Below are 27,581 nucleotides of genomic sequence, written 5' to 3'. Positions count from 1 at the left end.
GCTACAGTATAAATACCACATCAAAGAAAGCTTTTCAACAGTGACAGTGGTAACAATACTGTACAGCAGAAAAAAAAAACTTATATTCTCTAATAATTTAACAGTTATTTGGGGATTTCACTTTAACTTCAGTGCAGCTTTATTATGAGGATACAAATGACTGATATAATTCAATATTATTTGTAAGGGATTGTTATAATGGATTCACAGATTATTTAGACAGATCTGCAGGGTAAAAAGGGACAAGGAGAAGAAAAAAAGGTAGCTGTAGTTTCTCTGTAGTTAGGAAGCTTAATCTAGTTTGAACTGATTTTCAGAACTGTATTTCAAAATGAATCACTTCAATATATTGTAGCATTCTATAATACTGAATGTTTTTAAAATTGTAAGGATTGAAGTAAATTTCACGTAAGAACAGAATTAACATTACTTAAGTCATTTTATGCTATTTGTGAAGTCTCACCATTTCAAACATTTTAACATGAAGCAGTACAATAGAAATCTAAATATAATTTTATAAATAATTTACAGCTGACTTCATAGAGCAGAACCCTCAGATTCTGTTTATAGACAATTAAATGGAAGCAAGCAATCTATACTTTTTAGTTATTCCTTATACAGTACCCACATTAAATCTGCTTTTCTAAATAGTCTTTTCTGAGCAATGAACTCAGCAACAGCTGTGCAACCAAGTAACAGAAAAGCAGTTTTGATCAATTAATCTATGTCATGTAGATATAAAATGACTGATGCTTTTTAACGGTCCTACTGTCCTGTGAGCTGTCTGAAGGAAGCAGTCTCTAGGACTCAGCTGTATCACCTTGCTCTTATCATGCTCTGTTGAATGCAAGTAAAGTACATAGTACTATTGCAGTCTGATTCGCACAAAACTGAATCCATTATGATCCTGTTCTAGCATTTTTATTATCTCTGTGTGAGTCCGGAAATTTTTCCCCAAAAAGAAATAAATAAAAGAATTCAGTAGAACAGCTGCACAAACTTGCTAGCACAAGTAGAAAAGTATTTCCACTTCCCATGCTGACCCATTGCCAAATTAACACATTTCTGATTACGCACTGTACAATACATCCTACAGATGCACCAACTCACAACATTCTCAAAATACTTTAATTTAGTTCTGACTTTTACCATCAGTGAAAGTGAGCTCTTCAGAATAGCCATTTTAACTTTAATTTATGTTTGCACAATACAATCATCCCTAGAACAAGCCTGTAGCTTATGAGATAAGGTATCTCTCAGTGTCAAAGCCTCCACCACTAGAAGAGTGTTTAGGCCAAGCAACCAGAGTTTTCAGTCTGTAACTTGATTTCTCTGAATGGATTTGATTGAACTCCAAGACTCCTCGCTGCCTCCTGCATCAAATACATCTGTAAGATCTACTTAAAGCTCAAAATGATCCATGCGCAATGAGCTTGTATGTGAAGAACTACTCTGCCTTCTAATACAACTGTGTGTGCCCTTGCTCTTGGATTATGATAGACTGAATGAGTTACTGAAAGAAGTCAGTAGCCAAGATCTTTCCAGTTTCCTTTTTCCTTTCTTGTGAAAGAACATTATGAAGCTAACAATAAGCCAGGTATGAATATGGTACTAAAACGAGCATTTTTTCTGTCTTTCTTGAGGTCAGATTTCTGACCTCAAGAAAGATCTCAGTAGGGTGGTTTCAAGTAGAGCTGCTAAAAAAACTGCAGTGGATTTGGGCTAAAGATACTTTAGCTACCTAGCTACTCGTGAGAAGCATCTTTACCAAACCTCTACACCGTAATAACATAGACTTTTAAGTAGCTGTCATATATGCATTCTCAATTATGTAACAATTTTCTCCTCTAAATTAGAGTACCTCACACCACATTGAGGTCTAGCATACAACTGAAAAAGTCTTGAAAGCATTATTTTTTTGAAAGTTGGCTAGATGGCAACTTCCATGCATCATTCATCTTCTAAAAACAAGAGCGAACGCTGAAAGACAGAAATCATTTGTCTTACAACCAAAAGCATTTCCCTTAAACTCAATAACTTATACTTAATCCTCCTATTCATCTTATTAAACTGTAGACACCTGCAGCTGTACAGACTGTCACCCTCTCATTTGGTCATGTCTCTTAGTGAAATACCAATTCAGACGCAGTTTCTGTACTGATCAGTAATCACTACTTTTCAGTATTATTCATCTGATCTACGACACCTGTTCTTAGAGAGACTGGTTAGTTTTCTTTTCTTTCCTTTTTTTTTAAGCAATTCCTTTTTGCTACATCACTGTTCTAACTGTTCTTAGAAACTAAGTTTAGATGCTGTCTTTTCCCTTCATATGCTGACTATATTCTCTAAATGTATTTGGTACCAAACTGGTAAGTTTCAACTCTCCAAGTCAAACCATGAACTAGGCAGCTCCAAAGAAGTCTACACAGCCTGTTGCATAAGCTAGACAGCCTTGATCATCTCCCTAAGGTGGCAGGGTACAGAAATCCCTGAAATAGCTTAGATGCTGCAATACTTGCCACAGAGCACTCCTCCAAAAAACACAGCTGCAGTAGCCAAGTAACTTACCTACAGCTGGCCTTAATTCACCTCTTTGAGGCACAGAGATCCTAAATTGTCTAAATTTGTCCCTACCTTTCTCTCTCAGCACTTGTGATAAAATTCTGAGAAAGCTACAATTGTTGCTGCTCTATGTACTCTGTCCCCATTCAGTCTCAGAACTTGCAAAGGGGACCACAGAGAACAGCACAAGAAGTCTTTGATGCAAGCTTTCCTGTGCAGATACAGAGCTTTTGTTATGTTTCAACAGTATAGAACAGGTATAAGAAGAGATTATCTCCAGCTAGTGCCTGAGCCACGTTTCTGAAATGTCAGTAGGATGATTTTAAATAGTAGATTTCAGAAGATACACCATAAGACAAGTGAGATTTAGTTCCACTTCAAAATTTAACAATTACATATTTTTTAAAAGGAGTATGATATTTAGAGACAACACTCATCAGTAAACAAGTGACAGTGTTATAAAACACCATGTTGCAACTGTAGACACGCAAAACAGACAGCAAAATCTCAACTGAGAACTAAATTCTCCAAGCAGAGATACACAGAAGTATTTCAATACAAGATCAAAACAGATTAAGTGTACCATTCTTTTTTCCAATTTTTAACAATACTCTCTAGGAAGACTAACATTTTTCTAGTTTAAGTTTACAAACAGCTACCCAATTATGGGAACTGGGGAATTAAAGGTAATCAGGGATTTTACAGGGGCTTAGTCATGTGAGTTCTACTTCAGTTTTGTGTTGCTAGGCCTCTTTAGCCCCACTGAAAAAACAAATAATGGCTTTATTTCCATGGTTAGGCAATATCAAGAACATAAAATGCTGACAATATGCTGTTTTATTGCCAATAAAATTTGCACACAGATTTGGTTTTTAACTTAATGCACTTTTACTGAAAAGATTGTATGGGCCCTTTAAAATTATTTTGGTAAGTATTACATTCATTTGGTAAATTCTTGAGCCTGAACCAACTGAAAATGATACTCTGTACACAATTTTTTTTTTTGTGAAGTTTAGCAGGAATACTGCAACAAACAATGAAAGCAAAAGATTTATGTTTGGACCATTAATAAGAAAAAGATACTGCACTGGCATCTCAATTTCAATTTTCAAAATGAAGACATTTTCAGGCTATTACAAGGGCTGCTAAGTGAAGCCTTGTACTCTGTAGGGAGTCCGCAATACAATACTCTTCTGCCTAGGAAAGAAGAGTTTTGCTGGCAATAAAATATCATCTGGCTTCCTCCTCTAGTTTCTTCAACTTTACTGCATTGCTAAGCAGTTAAAGCATATATCACATGCTGACGCTGTTGTTTTATTTCACTGTATACCAGCTTCAAGTCTCTAGTCACAGTCTGCGAGGAGGAAAACTAGCCTTTCAGAATACACCAGTAATAAAAGATAGTTTATATTTAATGTGTGTAGGGAAAACAAAATCAACAGAAATTATCCATTGCCATCCTATACAAAGCTATCATAGTTATGTATCGAGCTGGAATTCAGTAGCAAATCAAAAACATTAATTCAGCTTAACTGACTCAGTCTCAAGATCTTTTGATCTAGATCAGGTCCTCTTACTTCCCCATTTCCTCACAGAGAATTTACCAACTAGAGCAAGCTGCGGTAGGGATGTGAAAGAAAGGAGGACTGGTGATAAGTCTGTCACCTTTAAGTGCTTGCTTCCATTACTATTAGAATTAAGACCAAAACATTCATTCTTTTTATGGCTCAGAAAATAGATCTATCTTCTTTTACAACAAATAACCTGGCATCAAACAACTGAAAAAAATTCCTAGCTCACACCAAAGAGCAAAATAATTTTGCTGTGGCTTAAAGCTGCCTTTTCTTGTCAAATGTCCAACAGGGTCAGATACTTTCATATGCTTTATGATCACCTTAGGCAAATCCCCAAATGCTATATAGCACCTGGTAGAGACTTTAAATTTAAACTCAGTTTTACTAGATTTCTAATTCTGAGTAAAATGAGGGAATCATTTTTCTTCACTGAAAAACAATGTCTTCCTGCCTGGAAGACATTTTCAACATAGGCTGATGGGAAAGAGAAACTTAAATAATTATGAAGAGAAGGAGACAAGTAGAAAATAAGAAGGAAGCATAGCAGCAAAAAGATTTGTAAAGGGAAGAATTTTAAGAAATAGGAGCTAATAAAGAGAGAGGAAGGAGTTATGGCAAAAGTGATCTTGAAGGTCAGCTGTGTGTGTTCACCACTTCAAAGCACAGTTTCTGCAGTTGTCTTTAGGAAGTCACTGCACCTGGCAGACTAGAGTTCACACCTCCCAGTAATTCCAGACATTTGCTAAATGTCAAATGATCAATGTAATACTAAATAATGTGTACATTCTACAAATGTGACAAAAAGTCACTGCACTTTAAAAAAAATTGCCTCATACTCAATGACATTGAAATTTAATGAGCTGCAGCAAGGAAACCTTGGCCAGCCTGATCTAGAAAGAGAAACTGTGCAGGTGTGACAGGGTCCAAGAACACACAAATAAAAATTACTTAAAAACGTAACAAGCATTTATTTGTGAATGTGAAGCCTGAAAAAGAGAAATCATATATTTATCAGATAACATAGACAATAGAGCCCTTAACAAAGATGACCTTGGCAAAAAGCCATCATGGATTAAAGCCAGAAGAGGCAATACCAATGCAGTTTAATTGAGGTCCAGATACTAATATCACCAGCATACATTCATAATTAGGTCTGTTAACAGCAGACAATGTCCTACTGCCTCAACACTTCTATTTCACCTCTAAACCTTTTCACCTCAGTTTCATTTGCAGCCATCACATTAGTTTCTGTATACTCCCCCCCCATATGTCTAATCTACTCATGAACTCTTCAAGCAGGGGCCATTTATTACAATGTATTTATTAAGTATCCAGCATAATGGAGCCTCATTCCCAGTTAATATCTAGGTCCTGCTAATCGAGTAAAAAAAAAAAAAAAAAAAGAGCCCCTCAAAATAATAAGGCATATATGGTATGCATATAAGGTATTTCCATTTCATATGTCCCATTCTTCAAAGGATCAAGTTTAATGCTGAGAGTACTTTGAAATTATTTCCTATTTACTGAACAAGCCCACAGAATTAAGACCAAGTACAAAATCCAAATATGCATTCATGTTTGATACAGCAAATCAACATATTTTAGAAGTGTTACAAAAAACCTTGTGCAATCACTAGATGAACATGATACTTAAGAAAGTGATTAACATTACAACAAAAAATGTTCATAGCAGTGTTCTGGTCTTATATTTTCCTGCCTCAGAAATATACGAATTGAAACAACCTCACCAGACTTGCATTTTGGAGCTACATAAGTATAAATGTATGCCCACTTACTTGCATATTTATATACAGATATTTATACATAGTTTTCACATACCTTTTATAGAGTACAAATGAGCATTTTCTAGTGCCTTGCTTAGGCAGAAAAGATAAAAGAAAAAAGTAGCTCAAAGATTTGTTTAGTAATCACTTTTAACACACAGGTAGTTCTTAAGCATTTTAGATGCAAACTTAATGAGAAAAGCAGCATAGGACAATGAATGCCGTACCACAACTGATTTTAAATATACCTGCTTCTACAGCAATTGGTTTCTCCAGGAGAAAAACTGTTTGTTTCCAGTGTGTTTTGGCATGAAATGGACCAGTTGAAAATAAGACCTGCATGGGAAGAGTTCAAAAGTTTGATTAAGAACAACATTTTCAATATCACATTACATCAATCAATTACCAAACACACACACATGAAGTACTTGCAACAGCAAAATATACTCGCTGCTGAAAATTGAGGTAGAAAAGCAAAACCCCAAAATGAAACAAATATAGTTTTCAAAGTAATTTTTAAAATTCATAACCCAAAATCCTCACCTTGTTATGACAATCCTTCTCAAAAAATACATCAAAATAACCAGCAATTGCCTATAACAAAGAGAAAAATACAAATATGATAAAGACTGAAGAAAATGTTCATCACTGATACAATTACTGTGATTTCCTTTTCAGGCTTTTACTTCCAGGAAGAGGCTTTGATTTAAAGATTTAAATGCTTTAAAATGTGCTAGAAATCATAAACCAAAAAAAATTTAAGCTGTCATTACACCTCAGCTTTACTCTACTCAACAAAGCAGTACTTTCACAAAAATATTCAGGCCACTATATCCCCATTATATAGAGAATAGTCAGAAACTTTCTAAAATAATCCATTCATCTTAACTGCAACTGGAATTAGATAAGAACCCTCCCCCCCCCCCCAACTTTTTACATGGACAAACCAAGAAGTGTAAAATTCAGTCCTTGTCCTGTATGGCTCCCACAACCCTCACTAAATGTGCGTACAGAATGAGAGACTCTGCAAGAGATGTTCAGTCTTCGCATAGCTTGACACCATTTTCCATAAAAACTCCCCGTGAACAGCAGCAAAACATAACCAGCCAGGGAATATTATTCTTCCTCTATGACACACACAGTTAAGGAAAAGGATTCACAAATGCCTTGTGCTAGCCTTTCCAGCAGTTAATAGTTTCTAATAATGACTCCCCATAGCATTCTTCTCTCTGAGGTTCCCTGGAACACTTCTTCTGTCCCTCCTGCCATCTCAGCCCTAACCTCAAAAAGAGCCTCTCTTCAGCATGTAACTCATCAGCAGGACTTGTCTTCCAGCTTGAAGAGCGGAAGAAATATGTAATATCTACACACAAAACAGTGTATCAATAGTACTAATTACAGAGTCTTTTAATACTGACTTGCTTTTTCAATGATAAATAAATTTGATACTCCAGAAATTCAGAGAATTGAAATAAAGCATTTAGTAGTACGAAGATGCTACTAAAAAACACCCAACACGACAGCTTCACTGCAAAAAAAACTATCTGCACTCATACTTGTTTTCTACGATCTCCCTATGAAAAAGCTAAAAACAATCAGACAATATGCCTAAGGAAGTTATAGTTTTCTATTACACAAGTCATTCTCAAGGAAAGATGCAGAATGCATCTGTTGAAAAGCTTCTACTATGGCAGCTGGAGAGTCTATCCTGCGATAACAGGGAGGGATTACCCTCATACCAATTGTAATACATTCAAATAAAATATGTACCAACTCAACAAGGACTAGTCTGCTGCACAAAAACTCACTGCAAATTACTATCATCTCCTTCCTTTCACAGTACCAGTTCTACTCTCTAAAGCTATGAAACTGGTTATTCTGAATAGTTACAAAGGACAAGTTCTCTGTAGCATGCTCTTCATATTGACTGAGAGATGAATTTTGAGGAAAAAATGCCAAATAAGCTTATAAAATTAGGATAACATCTGAATGGCATATGGCTTTATCATTAAGTATTATGTGATCTGAATGATTACTAAATATTATTACTAAATGGTTCTGATATTTTTTCCTTGCTAGTTTAAAACCTGAATGGGCAACATGATGGTGAATACAGTGCCTTAAATCAAGTCAGTTTATATTAGCTTTTGTTACTTGTGTCATTTTCAACTAATGACATTCTAGAGAGGTGTGGAAAGCTCTGAATTCCAACGTAGCACAATATTCTTCAGAAAATGAAGAACGGAGATGCTATGAGACCTTCATGAGGAATGAGCATCAGATGCTGAAAACAGTGACTCTTCCATACCTTAAGCAAGGCCCATCACTCAATGCTGAGAATCTCATTCCCAAGTGAATTACAGCCTTGCCTCTAATACGCCTTTTTCAGTGAAGATTGAGAAGGTTTTGACAGAGTTTTATTGACCCATCAGACTAGTTTTATTGATCTATAATATTTTTGGGACACTAGTCAGAGATCTAAGTCACACAAATACTTTTCAGTCAGCAAGTCAATACTGCTGATATGCTTGCAAGTAAGACTTAGGATATGATTACTGGGGAGAGGGAAGACAAGCTTGAAACACTAAAAGTACATTAAGAATTGAGGAAAAACTGGGTTCAAGAGAAAGCAAAACAACTTAGCTACATTTTGAACCAGAAAGCTGAAAGAGTGCCCAAAACCCCAAGCACACATACCATTACACAAGAGAAAAGGCAAACAGAGCTAAGGGGGATGCAAAGATCTATACATCTTGCAGCAAAATGTAATGCAAACATTCAGTGTGCTACCCTAAGAAAATCTACCTTGATTTGATGAACCTTTTCAGGAGTTAAGTACTGGCTGAAAGGACATTAGAATTACCAACATATAAACCATCTCCTGCTATTTGCTTCTTCCTGCGCTCCGGGACACAGTAGATTTTTACACTCTATAAATGATTAGGTTAAATAACAACCTCGCCCCTTCCAGAAACAATTTTTCCTAACTGAAACATCCTGAAACACTGACTTTGAGTTATCTAAATCAAGAGTTAGTAACAGCAATTATTACATATCACAAAGACTACTACTTTAAGCAGAGTTCCAACTTCAGATATTCTCTCAACTTCCTCAAATTTAAGTTCTGAAAAATCTGCACTAAAACCTATATCCTCTTCCAGATATACTGCTTCCAGTCTATCAGTTAAAAATCTGAAAATAATTTCTTCAGTGAGCTATATCAACAGACAAGGCTATTAATGCCTCAGTCCTCCAGAGCTAAACAATAATGTTATGTTTAAATACATACAGAACAGAGTTTGAAGGATATTTTAAAAACTAACTGTAAGAGTAGATACTGTAATTTAGAAATTACCTAATGGGTACCTTTAACTATTTTCATAACTCCTTGGATGCCAACAGGCAGCAGCTCTTTGGATTTATAACACTGCACATAATAATGTATTATTTAACATTCTTAATCTTACTATTTGTATCAACCTTAAGTGCTCTAAATATTTTAGAAGTTATGCAGACTTTGTTGAGCTCATGTAATGAAATTTTAAATAAATTTTAGTAGTAACATTTTGCTGTATTAGAATGTATATAACTAAGTAGTGCTATAAATCATTAAACTAGCTTTTATATAAGATTTCTTCCCAGTCTATGAAGCCATTGATCGAGGGAGGACATGCTAGCGCTATAAAAGGTTAGGTATATAATTTGAAGGATAACTGAATGTTGATACCTAACAGAAATCACTCAACTTGGCAACGAGGAGGGAATACGTAGAGCTGCAGAATATATAAACTTGATCAGTGGCAAAGCAGCAGAATACTCTTTACTGTCTACATTTATCAACTTCCTATCTTCATTTTTTTTCCATTTTCATTAAGCCAAACTCACGGTAACATTTTATTTCTTGTTACCCATACATTCGAGCTTGTATAAAAGCTATCAATTCAATGTAAATTTTTGCAGATCTGAGAATTGGAAACACTTAAAATCATCTGGAGATCACAAAATTGTTTGGCAGAACAGACTGAGAACTGGAATATTAATCCATTATCTGAAATATATGGAACATAGCTCAGAGAATGAGTTAAAAGCAATTATGAATCTAACAGTCAAAAATGTTCTTAATTATTTATTTACTCATTTTTTAATTCCTGGCTTTAACTAATGTATTTTCAAACTATTTTTGAGCCAATTAAAGAAAAAAGTGTGCACATGCACACATACAGACTTGGCCTATTTCTTTTGTTTTGGGGAATTCAGTTTAGCTATTTCATTTGTTTTTAGTAAGTATTTTTAGCCAATCTACAATTATATACCATGCAGTCAATCTTCAGATAGAAAACTCTCTCCTCAAATTTAATATCTTTAAGAAAACAAAAAGTCTAATACTAAACAAAGTAGCTACCGACCATCCTACTGGGTGCAATTTTTCCCATATTCACTACCATGGTTATTTCACGAGGTAATTACAATTGAGGGGAAAAAAAATGCAGTTGAAATATATCAGGCTTTCATAAACACAGCTAGTGGCTTACCTGTAAGACAAGAAAACAAAATAAAAACTCAAATATGCTGTTCAACAGAAGTGCAGTTATTTGCATATGCTTAGGTAATAAGCATCAGCTGAAGTTTCTCTCTCAGGGATTCCAGCCTCAGTTAACTATCTTCTTCCTTTCCTCCTCTTGATTTCACATGGAAGATTTCCAACACTCCCACACCAACAACATAGCACTTATGAAGGGACCCAGTTTATTCAAACAATAAATTTAATTCAGTTTATTTCTGAAAACTGAAATTAAACGTGGAAGGTTGTCTGATAAATTCAATGGAACATAGCATTTCAAAATTGTCAAATTAATCTCTGACACTCCACACTACAGAATCTAGAAAGAAGGATCTGCTTTAATCAATCACAGCTTTTTTTTAATGACGCAACTAATACGAAATTATGCTACAGAAGAATGTATTTCCTGAAACATATTTTTCTTTAATGTAAAGAGGAACAAACATCTTACAGAAATCGTCAGGTTCATCAGCCTCAATGAAAGGGTTGTTACAGTGTGATCCTCTATAATACATATACATTTATATCTTCACTCAAAAAGTAAGCTGTACTTTAATTCTTAAGTATAGTGTTGATTTTTAAAGATCTTCCTGCTTTTGAGCTATCTTTGTCATGTTTTTATCTGCCCCAGACTAAGGGAATTCAACCATTTAACAACGGTACCCAAAGCTAGATTTCCAACTTTTATCTAACTTCTCACCTAAGGTTGGAATTGAAGAAGTTGACAGCTTTCTACAGCCACCCAGCTTTGCTTTATGCAATCTAGGAATTCCAAAATCAGAGCATTACAATCTCACTATAATGCTGTGATTTTTCTGGCATAGATTTATTACAAATGTTAGTAAGGAATTCCTATCACAGTATTTCGCATCCAGACCAGTACCTTTTTTAGTTACAGCTCTATTTTTAAAAAATTTCTTTTTGTTCAAAGAAGTCAGCTATGCTAGAAGTAGTGAAATATTCCATTTTCCAAAAATCAATTTTTGTACATTGTCAATGACACTGTACTTTTAACTCAGGAAAAAATTTTCTTTGCCATGTCACTGGCAAAGTGTTGGAGGACTCAAAGCTGCACCACATAGATTTAATTACATCTCCCCAGAATGTTTTGTGAAAAGCTTTATACAAAACATTAGTTTTCTTTCAAGTCTTCCTTGAAAGAGCTATGAAAAACTAAAATCTACAATTATGATATCAAACTATTTCAGTACTGCCAAATGCAAGTGCTCAAAGAAAACCAAATCAAAACAAAACCCCCCAAACCTCTGCAACCCTCCTGTTATGTTGGTGCAAACCTTAAGCCACTACCAAAGGAGTGTTGGGACCTTACATTACCTTTCATTTTTCAAGACCTTAAGTACACATAAATGATGTTTTCTACTGTTTTTTCTACGTTCACTAGTGCTGTATATTTAAAGAAATCTAACAAATCTAAAAAACCCCACATAGATCAGAAAGTTGAAATACCAAATAACAGCAGCTATAAAACTGTATTTTTGGTTAATATCTTTTAAAAACTTGCCATCTTCTCTGGCATCTTAACTTCTTTTAATATCTGTTGGTGTTCTTATAGTGTGATGAATAACACATAGTTCTTATATTTAAATACATTCCACAAAAATAATTCTATAAAATTCAATGTCAAAATATTTTCCCTTCATTTGGTCTCAGAACTCTATCACAAATCGCTTTATATCAGTAACAGCTATAACTAACAATCACAAACTTCTATTAAAAATTCAATACTATAAAGCAAAGAAGTTTCTAGGGTTTGTAGGCTGAACAAGTCTTCCCTTCTTGTTGTAAAATCTACTACATATGGCTAAACAACACAATCAGAAAAGCAGAAGAGATCACCTACAAGCAGCACATTGGAAGCAATTATTCAAACATAAGCAGGTTAAGATGAAACAGAGCACTAGTCAGATTTTTACTAAAGAGGTCATCTTTTTACAAGCAGTCAAACTAAAGAAAAGGAACAAGCAAATAATCCCCTCTCTGAAATTCAAGATGACATTTTACAACTGCTATCATAGCATTTTTTGTTTTAAGCATAAAAATAACGGTTATTTCTTCTGTTGCAGCTTGCCTCATCTTGCTACTCCACCTTTGACAGGTCATTTGCAGCTTCTCCAAAAACTAATCAGCAAGAACTTAAGCCTCCTCTACAAGAATATTTCAAGTGCTACACTCTTGAATACTAAGAATGAGCTAAACAAAAATAATGACTTCTAACCCAGTAATAAATAACTGCAACTCTAGTCTAACATTTGCTCAGCTCGGTGTTGGACTAGAAGTTATTATATATTAGGGAACACTGCAGCAGTATTACTCTTCCTGCTGCTAATAAATACATTGCCAAGAAAAAAGCAGAGCTGCAAAGACAAAAAAAAAACAACCTCAGAACAAATACCTCACATTCACCCACAGAACTAAAGTTAATTAAAGAAGCAAAAAAAAAAAAAAAAAAAAAAAAAAAAAAAAAAAAGGATCTGTGGATAACAGAAAAAGGATAACACAGATTTGTGTTATTCAGACTATAAAGCAGCCGCCTGTAAAGGTTAACAAGAGTTAAAATAAAATACTCCTGAAACTACAATAGCAGCCATTAGCCTCTATCTGACTTTGTCAAATACATTTTTCATTAACAGTTCACTTATATCTTAAATGTCTTCATCCATCATTGAGGGTTTGTATGGTGTTGCAAACACAAAAAACTGTAAATGTAGCACTACTTCCTTCCTCCCCAACAGATTCATTTGTCTTTAACAATTTTTTCTCCCTCTCTAAATGAAGTATCTAGAGGCTAATTTATTTTCATTCATTCACGTAACTTGTATCAAATACATTAAGATCACAAAAAGCTTCAACATATGTAATAAATGAGTATTACTAAGTATTCTTTATTTATACTCTTCATCTTATAGTCCTCAGCTGAAATGGAATGAAGAGACTAGATTTTAATTCAAATACATCTGAATACTAATGCTTTTTCGAAAGAAAATGGCTGTCCATACATGAAGCATCTTAACAGGACAAAACAAATGAGACTGCATGAATCCTCATAAAGACTACTTTACCAATTCACTTAGGAACAAGGAAATTAAAAATTATCATCATCACTATCACCTACAGTGGGTAATTCATCATTCTTGTGCTTCGCTAGTATCATGTTCCAACAGTGAGTGGCTAGAGCAAATACAATTAGACAGCTGGCCACAGAAATGGGAGGATAATGTGCTTTTGATGGAGTTTATCCAAGCATGGAGATGGAATGTTTGTAATCCATGCAGCAGAGTTACTGTGTTTTCACCACAGTGGAAAAAATAATAATTAAAAAAAACTTTTGTTATTAAAAAAAAAAGTATTTTAAAAAAAAATCAGGATCTGAAGATCACTGTAGAGGAGGCTATCAACAACTAAATAAATCAGAAGGACAAATTCTGCTTTGTAACATGTCTTTCCTTTAAGCAGGAAAATCTGGCGTTCAAGGTATGTTTAATAACGGTACCCAAAGCTAGGTTTCCAACTTTTATCTAAAAGCATTTAATTTCTCACCTAAGGATGAAATTAAATACTTACATGCTAACACTTATATTTGGCTCCCAAATGCAAGACTGGCCATCAAGAGTTTAAACTGTCTAACATGCAAGAAGATTCTAACATGCAAAGCTTTTTTTTAGTCTGAATAATTTTCTCCAGAACCAACTTCATTTCCCATTTCTTCCCAAAGGTTTTAATACCTCAGTCACGTCCTCTGGTTCATTATCCTTCTTTCACTCCCTTCCTCCCTCCCACCTTTTATATACATCCACTGCTCTTTGACATGTTCTCCTGGGAGCAATGAAGAGATACTGCCATTTTCCTCCCATGGGATATTGTTATTCAGCTAGGAAAGAAGAATGTTGATAGACTCACAGGGGAAACACTCAAACAAAAGAGAAAGTTTGTCAATTGATTTTTACACTGAGGGTAATCACCATTATATTTTATCTCAAAAGCTCACACAGTGATCAACTTAAAATACAATTAATGGAATATTTTCTTAACAGCATCTACTAACTATTATTAGCCAGATGCCTCATTAAAATCAGCAGTGACAAATCCTAGTTCTCTACCAGGAAAATGCACTTTTGCAATCTAATTAAAGTTATTTCCAGCCATTATCTTTGTAAGACTGAAATCAAGTCAACCTGCATTATAAGTCCTTTGAATCAATTTCATATAATGATTCCACACAACTGTTTTGTACCTTTAAAATCTTCTATCTGCAAAAGCTAAAGTAGCTTAATCGTAAAAGAAAATACTTAGTGGTAAGCCACAGGAGGAAATAAAAATTAAAAAAAAAAAAGAATACTCGGTCTGGGAAAAGTCCTGAAACGTTTTCCCCCAAAAGAAGTTAAAAACTAAGCAGCACGTGCAAGGTCACTGTTGTGTTTAAATATTTACTTTCACTCAATCTTTCCATATTTCTCAGGTTAATTTGAAAAAATTTTCTTGAGACTCATCTAATTGCTTGAAAACCTGGAAGAAAAATTATTTAAAGTTATTTTTATTTGGAGGATAAGACTGAATAAACACATCACAGGATAATTTGCAATACACTTATGTACACAAAATACAGAGGTTGGTCTGCTGGGATCATTATGTATTCTTTTTGATGTATTCTTTTTTCTGTTACCATACAAAGTTTGAGGGTTTGGGGGTTTTTTGGGGGAGGAAATTCTCAGTAATTCAAAATTATTTATAGGCTACAGGAGAGACTCAAATCAGACACACTCCAATTAATATTGTGCTCTTAGGTTTTGGAAAATGCAGTTTCACTAGTTCTCTCCAGCACACCACTAAATCTGAGTGCTTCTGTCCTGACTCGCTCCATTTATTTAAAAACAGAAAACAGTTAAGCCTACTGCCTACTGAATTGCCTGGTTTTCACCAAGCAACCTCTAGGACAATTAACTGACACTATCATGTAAGCAGATAATTAATGAAGAGGTCAACAGCAAGGCCTTCTGAGAGAAGGACAGTGATAACATCTAGAAAAAGTATTTCAGGACTTGCATTACCATTTTTCATGAAGTTAGAGGTTTTATTAAGAACTGACACAGCAAAATAAAAATCAAAGGATGAAAAGGAGTTATAGCGCTCATGCCCCAAAGGTTAGCGTTAGAGAGGCTGATCTTCCTATGCTCCCTCCAAGAACAGAAAAAAGGCTCTGCTTCCCCTAAGCAAAGCTAAACTGCTTTCCCACAGCCTTTATGAAATCCTTCCCAAAGTATTAACCATAACAATTTACAAGGTCAGGAATAAAGTGCTGGCAAATCAGAAAGCAGCTAACTTTTCTGTTGAGAAGGCAAATAAACAAACATAGAATTTCAATAGTACCTAGACGAAGTGGTGGGGAGAAGACAAGAGGAAAAAACAGGGTCAGATTTTAGAGAACTTCCACTTCTTACTCAGAAATCAGAAACGCAGCTCTTCCTGCACAACAGGTGCTAGGAGTGTTCCAGGTCATACTCAAAACATATGTGCTAATGAGTTGATAAAAATGCTGTTGTATTGCTTTGACTCCCGTCAGCTACGACTACCACAAAAATGCAAACGCTTTTATGGAATCTAGCAATAGATCAATCACAACACAGCTAATGCCTGCAGAGTTGCCATCCAGAACACTAGCCCTTCAGTGATTAACAGTGTTGGCTACTCCAGCTGGATAAGGCCGAAACTCCTTGTGGCACACATCATCTAGATTACTTCTTATCAGTGCTCTGCTTCTGCAAAACAACAAAAAACAAAAACAAAAAAAACCAAACAAACAAAAAAAACAGCAGTAGCAATAATACCTTCTATATTATTGACACTATTTCTAGAACATTAACTGTATACTCTTCTATGCACCTTGAAAGAGGTGCAATAGTGTCCACAGAACAACTGACCTATGGCATCAGCATTACCAACAATAGTATACCTAAGCCTTCCACTTGTTTGTGCCGCTCACAGTCGGAGCCAAGTTTCTGATAATACTGGTCCGAATTTAGCTTTGCCTTTAATGCCAGTATTTGGAAAAGGAGGGTCAAGTTTCTTTTCATATTTTCAGGGCAAAAAAAGAGAGGGCTGAGAAGCGGCAGCTTTGAAATGACCTTTAAGTTGTGAACTAAAAAATTTGATGTATATTGGCATAAGGATGAATTTTCAAATCACTACTTATGTGAAAGGTAATTTTTTTCTAAAAAAAGCTAAAGTATTTTTAAACATTTATATTAAAACTGCAAAAATCAGAATAGCCAAGTACATTTAAAATTTGGGGAAATACAAGTAGCTTTCTCTTTCCGTTAAAAAAAAAAGGCTAGGAGAACAAAAAAAGAGGCAAACAAGGAAAAACATCAAATATTATTTTCAAAGGACAAATTACAATCTGAAAGCATCTCCTAAAAAATTCTCAATATAAACAATAGACTTTTATTGTTCATTTACTGCAAGGTTAGGCAGCCCGATATGATGGATGAAATGTCAATCTCCAACTAAACTTCTACAATCCATCAAAAAAAAAAAAAAGTGGAAGTTTCAATCAAAGTGTAAATAATCCTAAATGATAAAGTGCAAAATACTTCATAGGTCTGATTGGCTTTTTTAGAACCTGCATTCACCACAGCATTTCAGAAGCACTGCTCTTTCTCAAGCCTCCCGGGAAGTTGTAAAATGCAGCTATGAATTTATAAGTCAATTATATAATAAGCAGGAGCACAAAACAGAAATGAGATATTTTTATAAAGGTCTAGTGTATGGGAAATTATACTTACAAAATAAGCTACTTTACCCTATTCAAACATCAAAGACAATCAAGATTTTGTAGTACTTTCCACTTACTTATCAGCTATTCAGAAGTGGTCAAATAAAGAAAGTTAACCAGGGCTGCACTAGAGCCTGGTCTAAAATTAGAGTTGACCTTGCCTTGAATGGGAGGTCAGACCAATAGCTCCCTGAGGTCCCCTCCAACCTAGACTATTTTAGGATTCCTTTACTAACCACAAATAGATTTTTGCATGCATTACAAAATATAAAGATTTCTCATTAACAAAAAAAAAAAAAAAAAAAAAAAAAAAGAAGTTGATGTGCTTTTACTTAATTTGGTGTTAATCAACATTTAATTATTTAATTTGTACATAACTACTAACTTACATTAATCAGAATGTTTTAAATTCTAAACACAACAAAAGTTCCATGGAGCTCACTGAGATATTCTTATGCATCCTGAAATACAGGAACAGTGGTGGTAGCAGCATGAAATACATGCAGATCCATCAAAAAACAGGTATTACATTTCCTGATCTGGGTATTTAAGTTTTCAAATTTTACTGTTGTTTATATTTACAATTTTGTATTATATTACATGATATTCTTATGACAAATTTGTGTCCATATCAGAAGACTGCATCTCTACATAAATACACAAAAGCAAAATAAAACAAATTTTAACAGACTATCATTATTACACAATATATTAAAAATTAGTTACCAATTGTCTCTTTGGACTTGAATCTGTGATGTGCTGTACTTACAATTGCTAAGCATGAAGCTCCCAGCAGAACTATCACAGTATGCTAAACAAGAATTTCAGTTTCTGTTACAAATCTCAAAGCTTAATATAAGCTTCTTGCAAATTTTACAAGAATATTCTTAACAGTGGATAGAAAGTGTTTATAGATAACATTAAACATAAAAGCATATTACTGCACTCTAAGTCTGTAAAATTAGGGCATCTTGCCTTTAATGTTAGGATGTAGTGTTAGAAATTGCATCAAATTATTACTTTAGTCTCTATCACCAACTATCATCCCCTCCTGCTGCTTCTTTAATTATACATCTAAGAACACTTTTACAAAGTTAGAAGATGAAACTTGGAAAAGTGTTTTAAGAAGTCTAATGCTGCAATAGAAAACACAATACAAGAAGTACATGTTTGTCTTTTGGGAAAAATGGGACTACTGAAAGGCCAGTGCACCACAGTGCCTGGTAACCACTACTTTGTGCCTATGATTCACCATCAGAAACTAAGAACAGAGTTAAAATGGTTCAAACCTTTGCCAAAGCTTCTACTCTCTCCTGGCTCTACATATGCAAGAAACTCCTGTCATCCTCAGTATATTTTATTCCTTGGAGAAAAATGTTCAATGTTCTCACTTCACAGTCATGCTTTTAGGTCTTGCTCAGAGTAGCCCTTTAAGTTTTCCCTGGCAATCCATAAAGTCAAACATAATACACAGGCATGGCAGATGATTGACAGATGATGTTTCAATAGCCTTTCAAGATCTACTTTTTCCTGGTCTATTTCCCACTGTCCTACTTTTATGTCTTGTCAATTTAATCATAGGGTTACTTAAAAAAAAAAAAAAGGCAATTATTTGATTTACCAATCTTTCTGCTTAATTGCCAGAGACTTGAATGGATTTAAAACACAAGGCACAGGGGTCTCTCGAGTAGTTCGGAGCTGCAAAACACATACAAAGTAATTCCAGTCCCACACTGTACAGATGTGTGACTCCATCTCCCCTTTCATGAAGCTATTATAATTAAATGCTCCTAGGTATGAGAACAATGATAACTGGTATACAGCTGAGTTTTCAGAAACATACTTGACTTTATCTTCATAAGTCCCAATTTAATCTTTTCCCCCTCCTTAATCATATTTTTAGATATCTTCCAACCCTTGTCTTCCATCCCTCCTCTGATTGTCAGAAAACTGATGCAAGCTGCTTTAAAATCACTCCAATTTGAGAGCTATCAATCACTACTTATTCCACAGATCATCAGAATTTGGAGAAAAATTCATTTCTTTACCATAACACCACAGTAATGTCAAGTGGGAGAAAAGCTTCCCTGTTTTTGAATTGCAAAATTACATTTGTGCTGGGTCTTAAAGATGCTTTAATGTTTCTATAGATTTTAAAACAAAGTAATACATTGTGACCATATTTCTATGTTTTCTTAAGTAACTTACAAACTGAGATTGTTTATCCAGATTCAATCTGTTTCCTTGAATCAGTGCCCATAGGTAGAAGTAGTAAAAACATAGTACATACGTAAAAAGTAGGAGATAGATTTGTATAGGCTGGAATGAGAGGCATGAAAGTTCCTCCAGTGAGTTTCATTCAAATTTAGGCATCTAATCCATTATTACACTCCTTGAAAATCAGCCAGAGAAAAACCTAGTCTTCAGCTTCCACACTGTTTATAACAATTCCTCGTCTTGGCGACACCTGAGGGTTTGTATGGCTTCTTGAATTAGTTCGGAATTGCTCTTCACCTAATAGCTCAGGAGTCTGGAAAACAGCTGCACTGTCTCATCAATGTCATCCTTAAAGAACTCGTGGAACATCCCAACCTCTCTATACTTAAATTCTTCTCATTAAAGCTTCCTTGGGGGAAAAATGTTAATAATAATATCAAAAAAACCTTCTACTTAATTCTTTTCTTCCCTACTCCAAAGTGAGCAATCTGTGCATCACAACTAAGCCAAATCAGAAAGCTACCTCAATGTAAGTAGCAGTCTTAATATTCCCAATTACTGTTGCTGAAACAACTCATTTAACTTCAACAACTCATTTTAACTTCAAACACATTCATTCTTTGCATGTTATTAACCTTGTAACATATTTATTTCAGAAGTTGTCTACAATCTTGCATGCAGTTTGTTAAATGAAAACATTTGGCATACTCCTTGATGTATTTCAGTGGTGCCCAGTGACAGGACAAGAGGCCATGGGCACAAACGGAAACACAGAAGTTCCATATGAATATAAGAAATTTTTACCGCACTTTTTACTGCAAGGGTGACTGAGCACTTGAACAGATTGCACAAAGAGGCTGCAGAGTCTCCACCCTTGAAGACTGTCCAAAAACTGTCCAAACACAGTCCTTAGACTGCTCTAGGTGACTCTGCTTGAACAGGAGAGTTGAAATAGAGGATCTCTAAAGGTCCCTTCTAACCTCAACCACTCAGGTGATTTATGTTACAGAAACGGAAACACAAAATATTGAGCAGAAATTGCATTTACTGAAAGAAATAGAGGACATTTTCCACTCATTCCAAAGATCAGTGTTTCTCTCTAGTTTCTCATTACTAACAGGTACTGAACAATCAAAAAAAAAGCAGCAAAATGAACGTGCATTTATGTAAATTCAAACTGAACAATGTCAGTACAACTTTAAAGAAACATTTTAGAGATACCCCAGCAATCTTGCTTTTAAAACTTGAAGAGGTTTTTATTTCTTTTCATCTTGACTACTGTTTGCCAGACAAATAATATTCAATTAGGTAAGATCACAGACCCAAATTTATTGGAGATTCGTCACTTAATTTTATGCACCATAATCTGTAATATCAAGATGAATAGGGCTATGTTTGCTGTAAACTGAATCCCTCTCCAATCAACCTCTACAACCTTTGCAGAATTAGTGTTCCTTTGGATGTAAGCCATATATTAACTTAAATACAGTAAATACAGATTAAAAAATTTGGCTAATTACTAGCAATTTAAGAGATTCAGGTTCAGATTTACTTATCTCAGAAAAGCCTTCCTGGAAATTGTGACTACACGTATCATTTCTAAGCGTGATGGTAACAAAACATGTCTGAACAGAAAGCTCACATTTCAGAAAATGGGTCAGGGAACAAGAAAACATTTCAGTGATATTATTTCCCTTTCCCATCTACCTATATTATTTCATAATATTATTACTAGAGGTCTTTTTGTAAAGAAGCATTTTTACAAAAAAAAGGCTCATTTTAACACCTCTGTAAAGCAGAAAGAAACATTTCAAAGAAAAAGATTGATGACAAATGCAGCTTAATTAATACACTGGCTGTTAGTCCAACACAAGGCTGATCATATATAAAAAGATATTGTCTTACCGTACACCTTGTGCTCGTCGTAATTGTTAGAGTGAATTCTTTAGAGAAGTCTAAATCTGGAATGGATGCAGTATTACAGTTGATATGCTATTGAAAGGAATAACAAAATTCTGTTAAATTAACATCTCTTGTTGGATGAGCTTCAGACGTTGTTCAGCTGATCCCACAAAAATTTAACTTTTCTAGGGCAGTAGTAATTCAGTGCTTCAAAAATGGGGAGAAGAGCCTTAAATATGATTCAATCATATCTGCGCACTGACCAAACACCTAAAACCTCTCTTCCCCAAATAAACAGACACTTTGACTAATAGTGGATTTGAACTAGATATGGTAGTTCATGTTCTTCAGGACAGTTGCTCACTTCAGTAACTTGATGACAGCTGTTCATAGTAAATACTTAAGCAGCTTTAATGTGCACATATACAGGTATCTTCAGTAGAAATTAGTTAATATGGCCACAGTTTCTCAAGTCACTTCTGTTGTGGAAGCAATCTTGTTTCTTCGAGACACCTTGCCACTCCATATCTTTTTACCTTCCCCTGTTCTACTCTCCTTGTTCTTACAGCCACATAGTGTACTGTAGTCATAAACTGATGTAGGTTAAAGTTGTCTACTTTTTTTGACTTTCCAGATTAGTTTTTTTATTGGTCACAGAATGGTCAAGGTTGAAAGGGTTCTCTGAAGATCATGTAGCCCAATACACTACTCTAAGTAGCGTCAACTAGAGCAGGTTGCTCAGGACTTGTCCACTCAGGTCTTAAATAGCTCCAAGGATTGGGACTCTAGAACCTCTCTGGGCAAACACCACCACTCCCCCCCCACCCCCCCCCCCCGCCCAGTATTCAACCACCCTCAGAGTAAGAAGAGCTTTCTTATGTTTAAACAGGATCTCCTGTATTTCCATTTGGGCCCATTACCTCTTGCCCTATCACTGGGCACCACTGAGAAGAGTCTGGCTCCAACCTCTTTACACCCACTCGACAGTTACTTACACACACTGACGAGATTCTCCCCTGAGCCTTCTCCTCTCGAGGCCAAACAGTCCCAGCTCTCTCGGCCTCTTCTCGTACGACAGAGAGGATCCAATCCCTTATTCACCTCTGTGGCCCTTCTCTGGACTCACTCCCCTATGTCCACGTCTCTCTCGCACTGGAGAGCCCAGAACCGGACCCAACACTACAGCTGTGGTCTTACCAGTGCTGAGTACACGGCAATCGCCCTCCTCAGACCTGACGCCGACGCTCTTCCTAACGCAGCCCAGGAGACCACTGGCCCCCTTTGCCACAATAGCACATTCTAGCTCACGTCCAGCTTGCCCACCAAAAACCCTGGGTCCTTTTCCGCAGAGCTGCTTCCCAGATGGTCGGCCATCATCCTGTACCGGTGCATGAGGTTTTTCCTCCCCAGGTGCAGGACTTTGCACTCCCCTTTGCTGAACTGCCTAAGCTTCCTGTTTGCCAGTTTCTCCAGCCTGTCGAGGTCTCTCTGAATGGGACACAACCTTCTGGGGTATCAGTACATGAAGTATCAGTGCAACATAAGAGTGAGGAAAAAGCAGAGGGGGCACACCACTGCTTCTCTGACAACCATTCTGGTTTGAAATGATCACAAAAGCTAGTGCATCCAAGGCTGAAGTGAACATTCATGAATACTGACACACAAAATGGCAACCCATCTTTCAACATTCTTATTTCATATATTCTGCACATTTTAAAAAGTGAAAAACTTTAGATTTCGTAGTTGTTCAGAAAACACTTCACCACACTTTATTACTGAATTAAGTTTAGTTCACATAGTCAAACAGCTAAAATGTTTCATCCAAGAATGCCATACCCCACTGAAACTAATCATATACATTTTTGTCAATATTTCTTGATGATGCCTTTTCTTTCTTTAGGAAATAACATCCTGGAAAGTTACATCATAAACTAATCAAAATAAGGGGCAGCTAATCTGAGGAAGCACACTAAGCTATCTTCTGTACAATCATATGATAAATTGGAACATTTTAAACTTCCCCTCAAAGGAAAATCCATTTGTTATGTGGAGTAGCTATTGATTAAAACTATTTACCTATAATGCTATTACTGCTCAACTCATTAATTTTGCTAGTTTGTACTATAATTCCAGTAAATGAGCTCATGCATTGGCTTTAGTTTATTTTAAAAACATATGATTTTTACTGAAAACAAATGGATATAAAACCATCAAGTGTAATAGTTATGTGAACTGCTTCAGGATGACCAACTTTGCTTAGCACATACACCTGAACTAGGCAGTGACTGCTCACAATAGTATATACTTAAAAAGAGGCATAAAGCATTAGCTGTTAGGGATATATTTTACTAATACCAGTAATACATTTGGCTTGTAAAATGGCAATAGTTTACAGATTGTATTGTTAATAATAGCTATGACTAAATTTGTCCAAAAGCTTTCAGTTTAAAGATGTTGTTTTCATTTGTTTATATGTTTGCCTAGCAAATTGAGATATTGTAACTCTTCCATGCAGCTGCTTATGTATAGCATAATATGTTCTACCAAATTTGACTTTTTATAAAGAGTATTCAATTTCACTTCCAGTTGAATTAGAACATGAAAAAAATGCTGAAAAAATGACATATGCAGGTGAAAAAAGTGCCTACACTTCACCAATTGCACAAACCTGTAGGACACCTAACAATTACAGTCTCACTTTCTTGATCTTAACATATCTGTTTTTGGATAACTATCTAAATTTACTAGATATAGTCCAGATAAATTCTGCCCTTAATGAATTAATCTTACCTGTTAATCTACAAAGTACATTTCAACACCCAAGTTGATCACTCTACCCTCTCCTTGCATTCAGAAGGACGTGTAATCATAGGGCTCATGTCACATAACCTATATTAGGTGTCCTTAAGGCTTAATATTTCAAGTCTTATAACATGTATTTCATTCCACTAACTATAATGGAAGTTTTGTCAGCTAGCTCAGATGATAAAAATGCAAAACACTGTTAATGACAGATGCCCCTAGAAGTTCAGAGAAAAATTCTATATACACATTCAGAATTTAAACAATGTGCAGGAAACGAGACTAAAAGCCAGCAAAATCTAGATCCTGAAAAATACTGAAATTTTTCAGGAATCCCGAAAAAAATCTTTTAGGCTTCTTTATTATTTATGAATTAAAAATCCTGAAGGGGAGGGGGAGGAAATAAAGAAGAGATGCGCAAGACCACCAAATTAGTTACCCAAGTTAAAGAAATTTCATTGTCAGCACTCCTTACATTTGAATGATTGACTTCAAATTTAATCGCTTTTACTCTTTTCTGTAACAATTATATACAGGAAAAGCTTAAACAGTAACTTGCATTGGTATAGACTAATTTAGGACAAAACTGTACTTCAACCGTTACTGTTTCTGCAGCAGGGTGGTAACTGACCACTGCAAGTAGTCTCTGTGCTGGAAGAGACTGGAACTACTCGCAGAATGGTGTCAAGTTCAGCGATGAGCTCATTAAGCCCATTTTCTTCTACACAGAAATAATATAGAAATGCATCTAATTAGAAACTACATCTTGACTAAACAGATAGTGATTCCCACTGAAGGACAACAATATTACTGCCTTAATTGTTTTAAGGCAGAGAAGTAACTATATGAACAGCTAAACTGGCATTGTAGCATAACACCTCTGAGCCAAAACTAAGCCACAGGATCTTGGCTACTGTGCTGTGCTGCTGCTTGTACCATGAAATCTTATAGGTTTCTTTAAGAATTAGGCAGATAACAGTAAATTCACCCTGAGTAGATTAATTTGAAAGCACAATTCATGTAATTACAACCAATATGAAAGATTTTACAGACTACAAAAATTTGTATTTGATGGAAATTACAAACAAACTAGCAAAGCTTAGGGCACACCTAACTTGGGCAAACTCATGTTACAGAAATTATTGGGCAAGTCTGTATCATTTTAAAAGTTCAAATATTTGAGGACAACTTTGAAGATAAGTAAATATGAACATTTTCTTGACTTCTAGCTTAAGAATTCTGCTGTACCATAATTTCTCTCTTGTATTTCTATCTTGAGTTGAAGAAAAATACAGGAGAAGGAGGTGATATCAAGAAAGTATGTGGCTAATCAACAGATGGAGTCATCTGACCTGCTTCCAAATAAGAAAACAAAAAATAATAGCTCTTCTCTCAATGTGGTCTGAATCGTTCCAATTATTACTAACCAGAAAATTCTTTGAACTTTCAAATCAGCCAAGAGTTCACAATTTGAATCTCATCACTTGGATGCTTTCATAAATGAATCAGTGTACAATGAGAAACATTGTTCACAAGGAAAACTTTACTACTTTTCTATAATATGAATTGCAATGAAAAGACAACACAGAACAGTAAGCATAAAATTGAAATCAATGATTAATGCAGAAACTACTGTTATATCAAACACAGGAGCCATTCTGTTCGATGAAGCTACAAAGAATGAAGTGAGTGATCCTCCAATGAAAGATCTTTAAAGCCAGCTAACTTTACACATAAATAGATAAGCCTTACTGTAACTCAGTACACTGGCTCAGGTGAAGAGGGAAGGAAAGCGAGACAGACTATATACTCCAGAGTTTTCCATAATAATTTCAATTTTACAACTTGTAAGTTACAAAAAAGCAGGGTTTTTTTGTTTTTTGTTTTTTTTTTTTGTTTTTTTTTTTTTTGAAAAATGGATGACTTCTTTATTAGGAGCTAAACCTTGATTAAAAAGCAACAAATACAAGTCTTAAAGTGTTAACACTATTAACTTGATTGCATTTGTTTCACTTAAAAGATACTAAGTTAAATACATTTTGTTCATATTAAACAAACATGTTTTAGACAACGAATGGAAAAATAATATAATGAAACTTTTAAATCTTACTACTAAAAATTTAAGAAGCACGTTACCTTAATGACACTGGCTGCAGATATAATTGTATTCGGATCCAGCACCTCCACAACAGCTTCTGGAATTACCACCTTCTTCATGCAAGACATGTCAAAGCCATATACATCTTCCCAGAAAACTAGCTTGTCCACATGTTTATTCATATCCCCCACAGCTACCAGACTAATAGTGCATGTGTCAGGATAAACTGTAACAAGAAACAGATTAGTGAAATTTTGTTTCGGATATATATACAGAAAGATTCAAAAATTTTTAAGTGATTAACATCTTAAAAGAATAAATAAAAGAATTTATTTCTGTTCTGGTAAAAGACAGCTTCTTTATTTTCTGAAGTTCCATTTCTCCACAAAAGAGATTAGATAGTGGAATTTAATTTCCCTACACTACTCTGGTAACAGTATTACTGATCATGAGAAGGTATCTCTATAGTTGAATCCCACTGCCAGGAACATGGAAACTTGTTATCTGATGAAAATCATTTCATACAGCCTATTCTAGCTTCTATATAGAAACTGCTCTGAAATTTAATAGCTGCTTGCCAGACATCCCAAGGAAATTTCAAGTAAGAGTTTTGCAGTAACAAGAAATCTTTATGAAAAGACCTTATTCCAGAAAAAGTCAAATATTCTTAGTCAAGTATTTTATGTCTAATTCTCATCAGCTCTGGGTGATACATACCTTACAACCTAAGAATAGTTTCCGGCTACCAGAAAAGATCACACACTCTTCTCCTGTGAGCGTCCAAACAGTAGGGAAGCGACTCAACAGCCAGAAAAGGACTTCCTCGTTCATTCTTCCCCACAGTTTTTGGGCAACAGCTACTCTGTCTTTACATTTGTGTTCTCCCTTCTCCCAAGAAGATCTTCAGAAAGGTATCTGCAGCTTTCTCAAACAGTAATGGAAGACTGGTATTTACCTGCTTAACAGCTGCCTACAAAGTTAATTAACCTCTTGGCAATCTCTTTACACTGATGTTTGAAAAAGTCACAAAGAACACCAGCTATGAATATGGCTGTCTACAGGCACATAAAGCAGCACTATAGTTTAATGCATTCAGATAGTAAGAAAAACTCATTTGAAGGCTTACATTTAGCTAGGTTTCTCTCCATAAAGGAACTCACATTTTTCATTTTTAGAGTTTTCAAGCTTCTAAAGCCATATGCAGTGGATGCTTTATCTAGCTTCAGAGCAGGATGCTTGCTACTAAGCACCTTTTTTAACTGATACATGAATGTAGCAGTGTTAATAAAAC

At 35.2% G+C, this 27,581-nt stretch overlaps 1 protein-coding gene across 3 annotated transcripts in view; it reads right to left on the bottom strand.

Annotated features, from left to right (window-relative positions):
* PRMT3 (protein arginine methyltransferase 3) overlaps positions 1-27,581 on the bottom strand; it is a 143,173-nt gene that overhangs the window by 3,619 nt on the left and 111,973 nt on the right. For 2 of the 3 annotated variants that reach the window (XM_062576517.1, XM_062576516.1), the window contains exons 12-15: positions 26,329-26,516; positions 21,394-21,480; positions 6,464-6,514; positions 6,169-6,256 (exon numbers count right to left, since the gene is read on the bottom strand). In XM_062576517.1, coding sequence (XP_062432501.1) covers positions 6,169-6,256; positions 6,464-6,514; positions 21,394-21,480; positions 26,329-26,516 — 414 coding nt within the window. The remainder of the gene's footprint in view (positions 1-6,168; positions 6,257-6,463; positions 6,515-21,393; positions 21,481-26,328; positions 26,517-27,581) is intronic. The other variant, XM_062576518.1, reaches the window with a different exon arrangement.

The sequence above is a fragment of the Rhea pennata genome, chromosome 5, assembly GCF_028389875.1.
Source record: "Rhea pennata isolate bPtePen1 chromosome 5, bPtePen1.pri, whole genome shotgun sequence".
NCBI classification, from domain to species: domain Eukaryota; kingdom Metazoa; phylum Chordata; class Aves; order Rheiformes; family Rheidae; genus Rhea; species Rhea pennata.
Note: the sequence above shows the minus strand (reverse complement) of the source record. Positions and strands in the feature narration are given on the sequence as shown.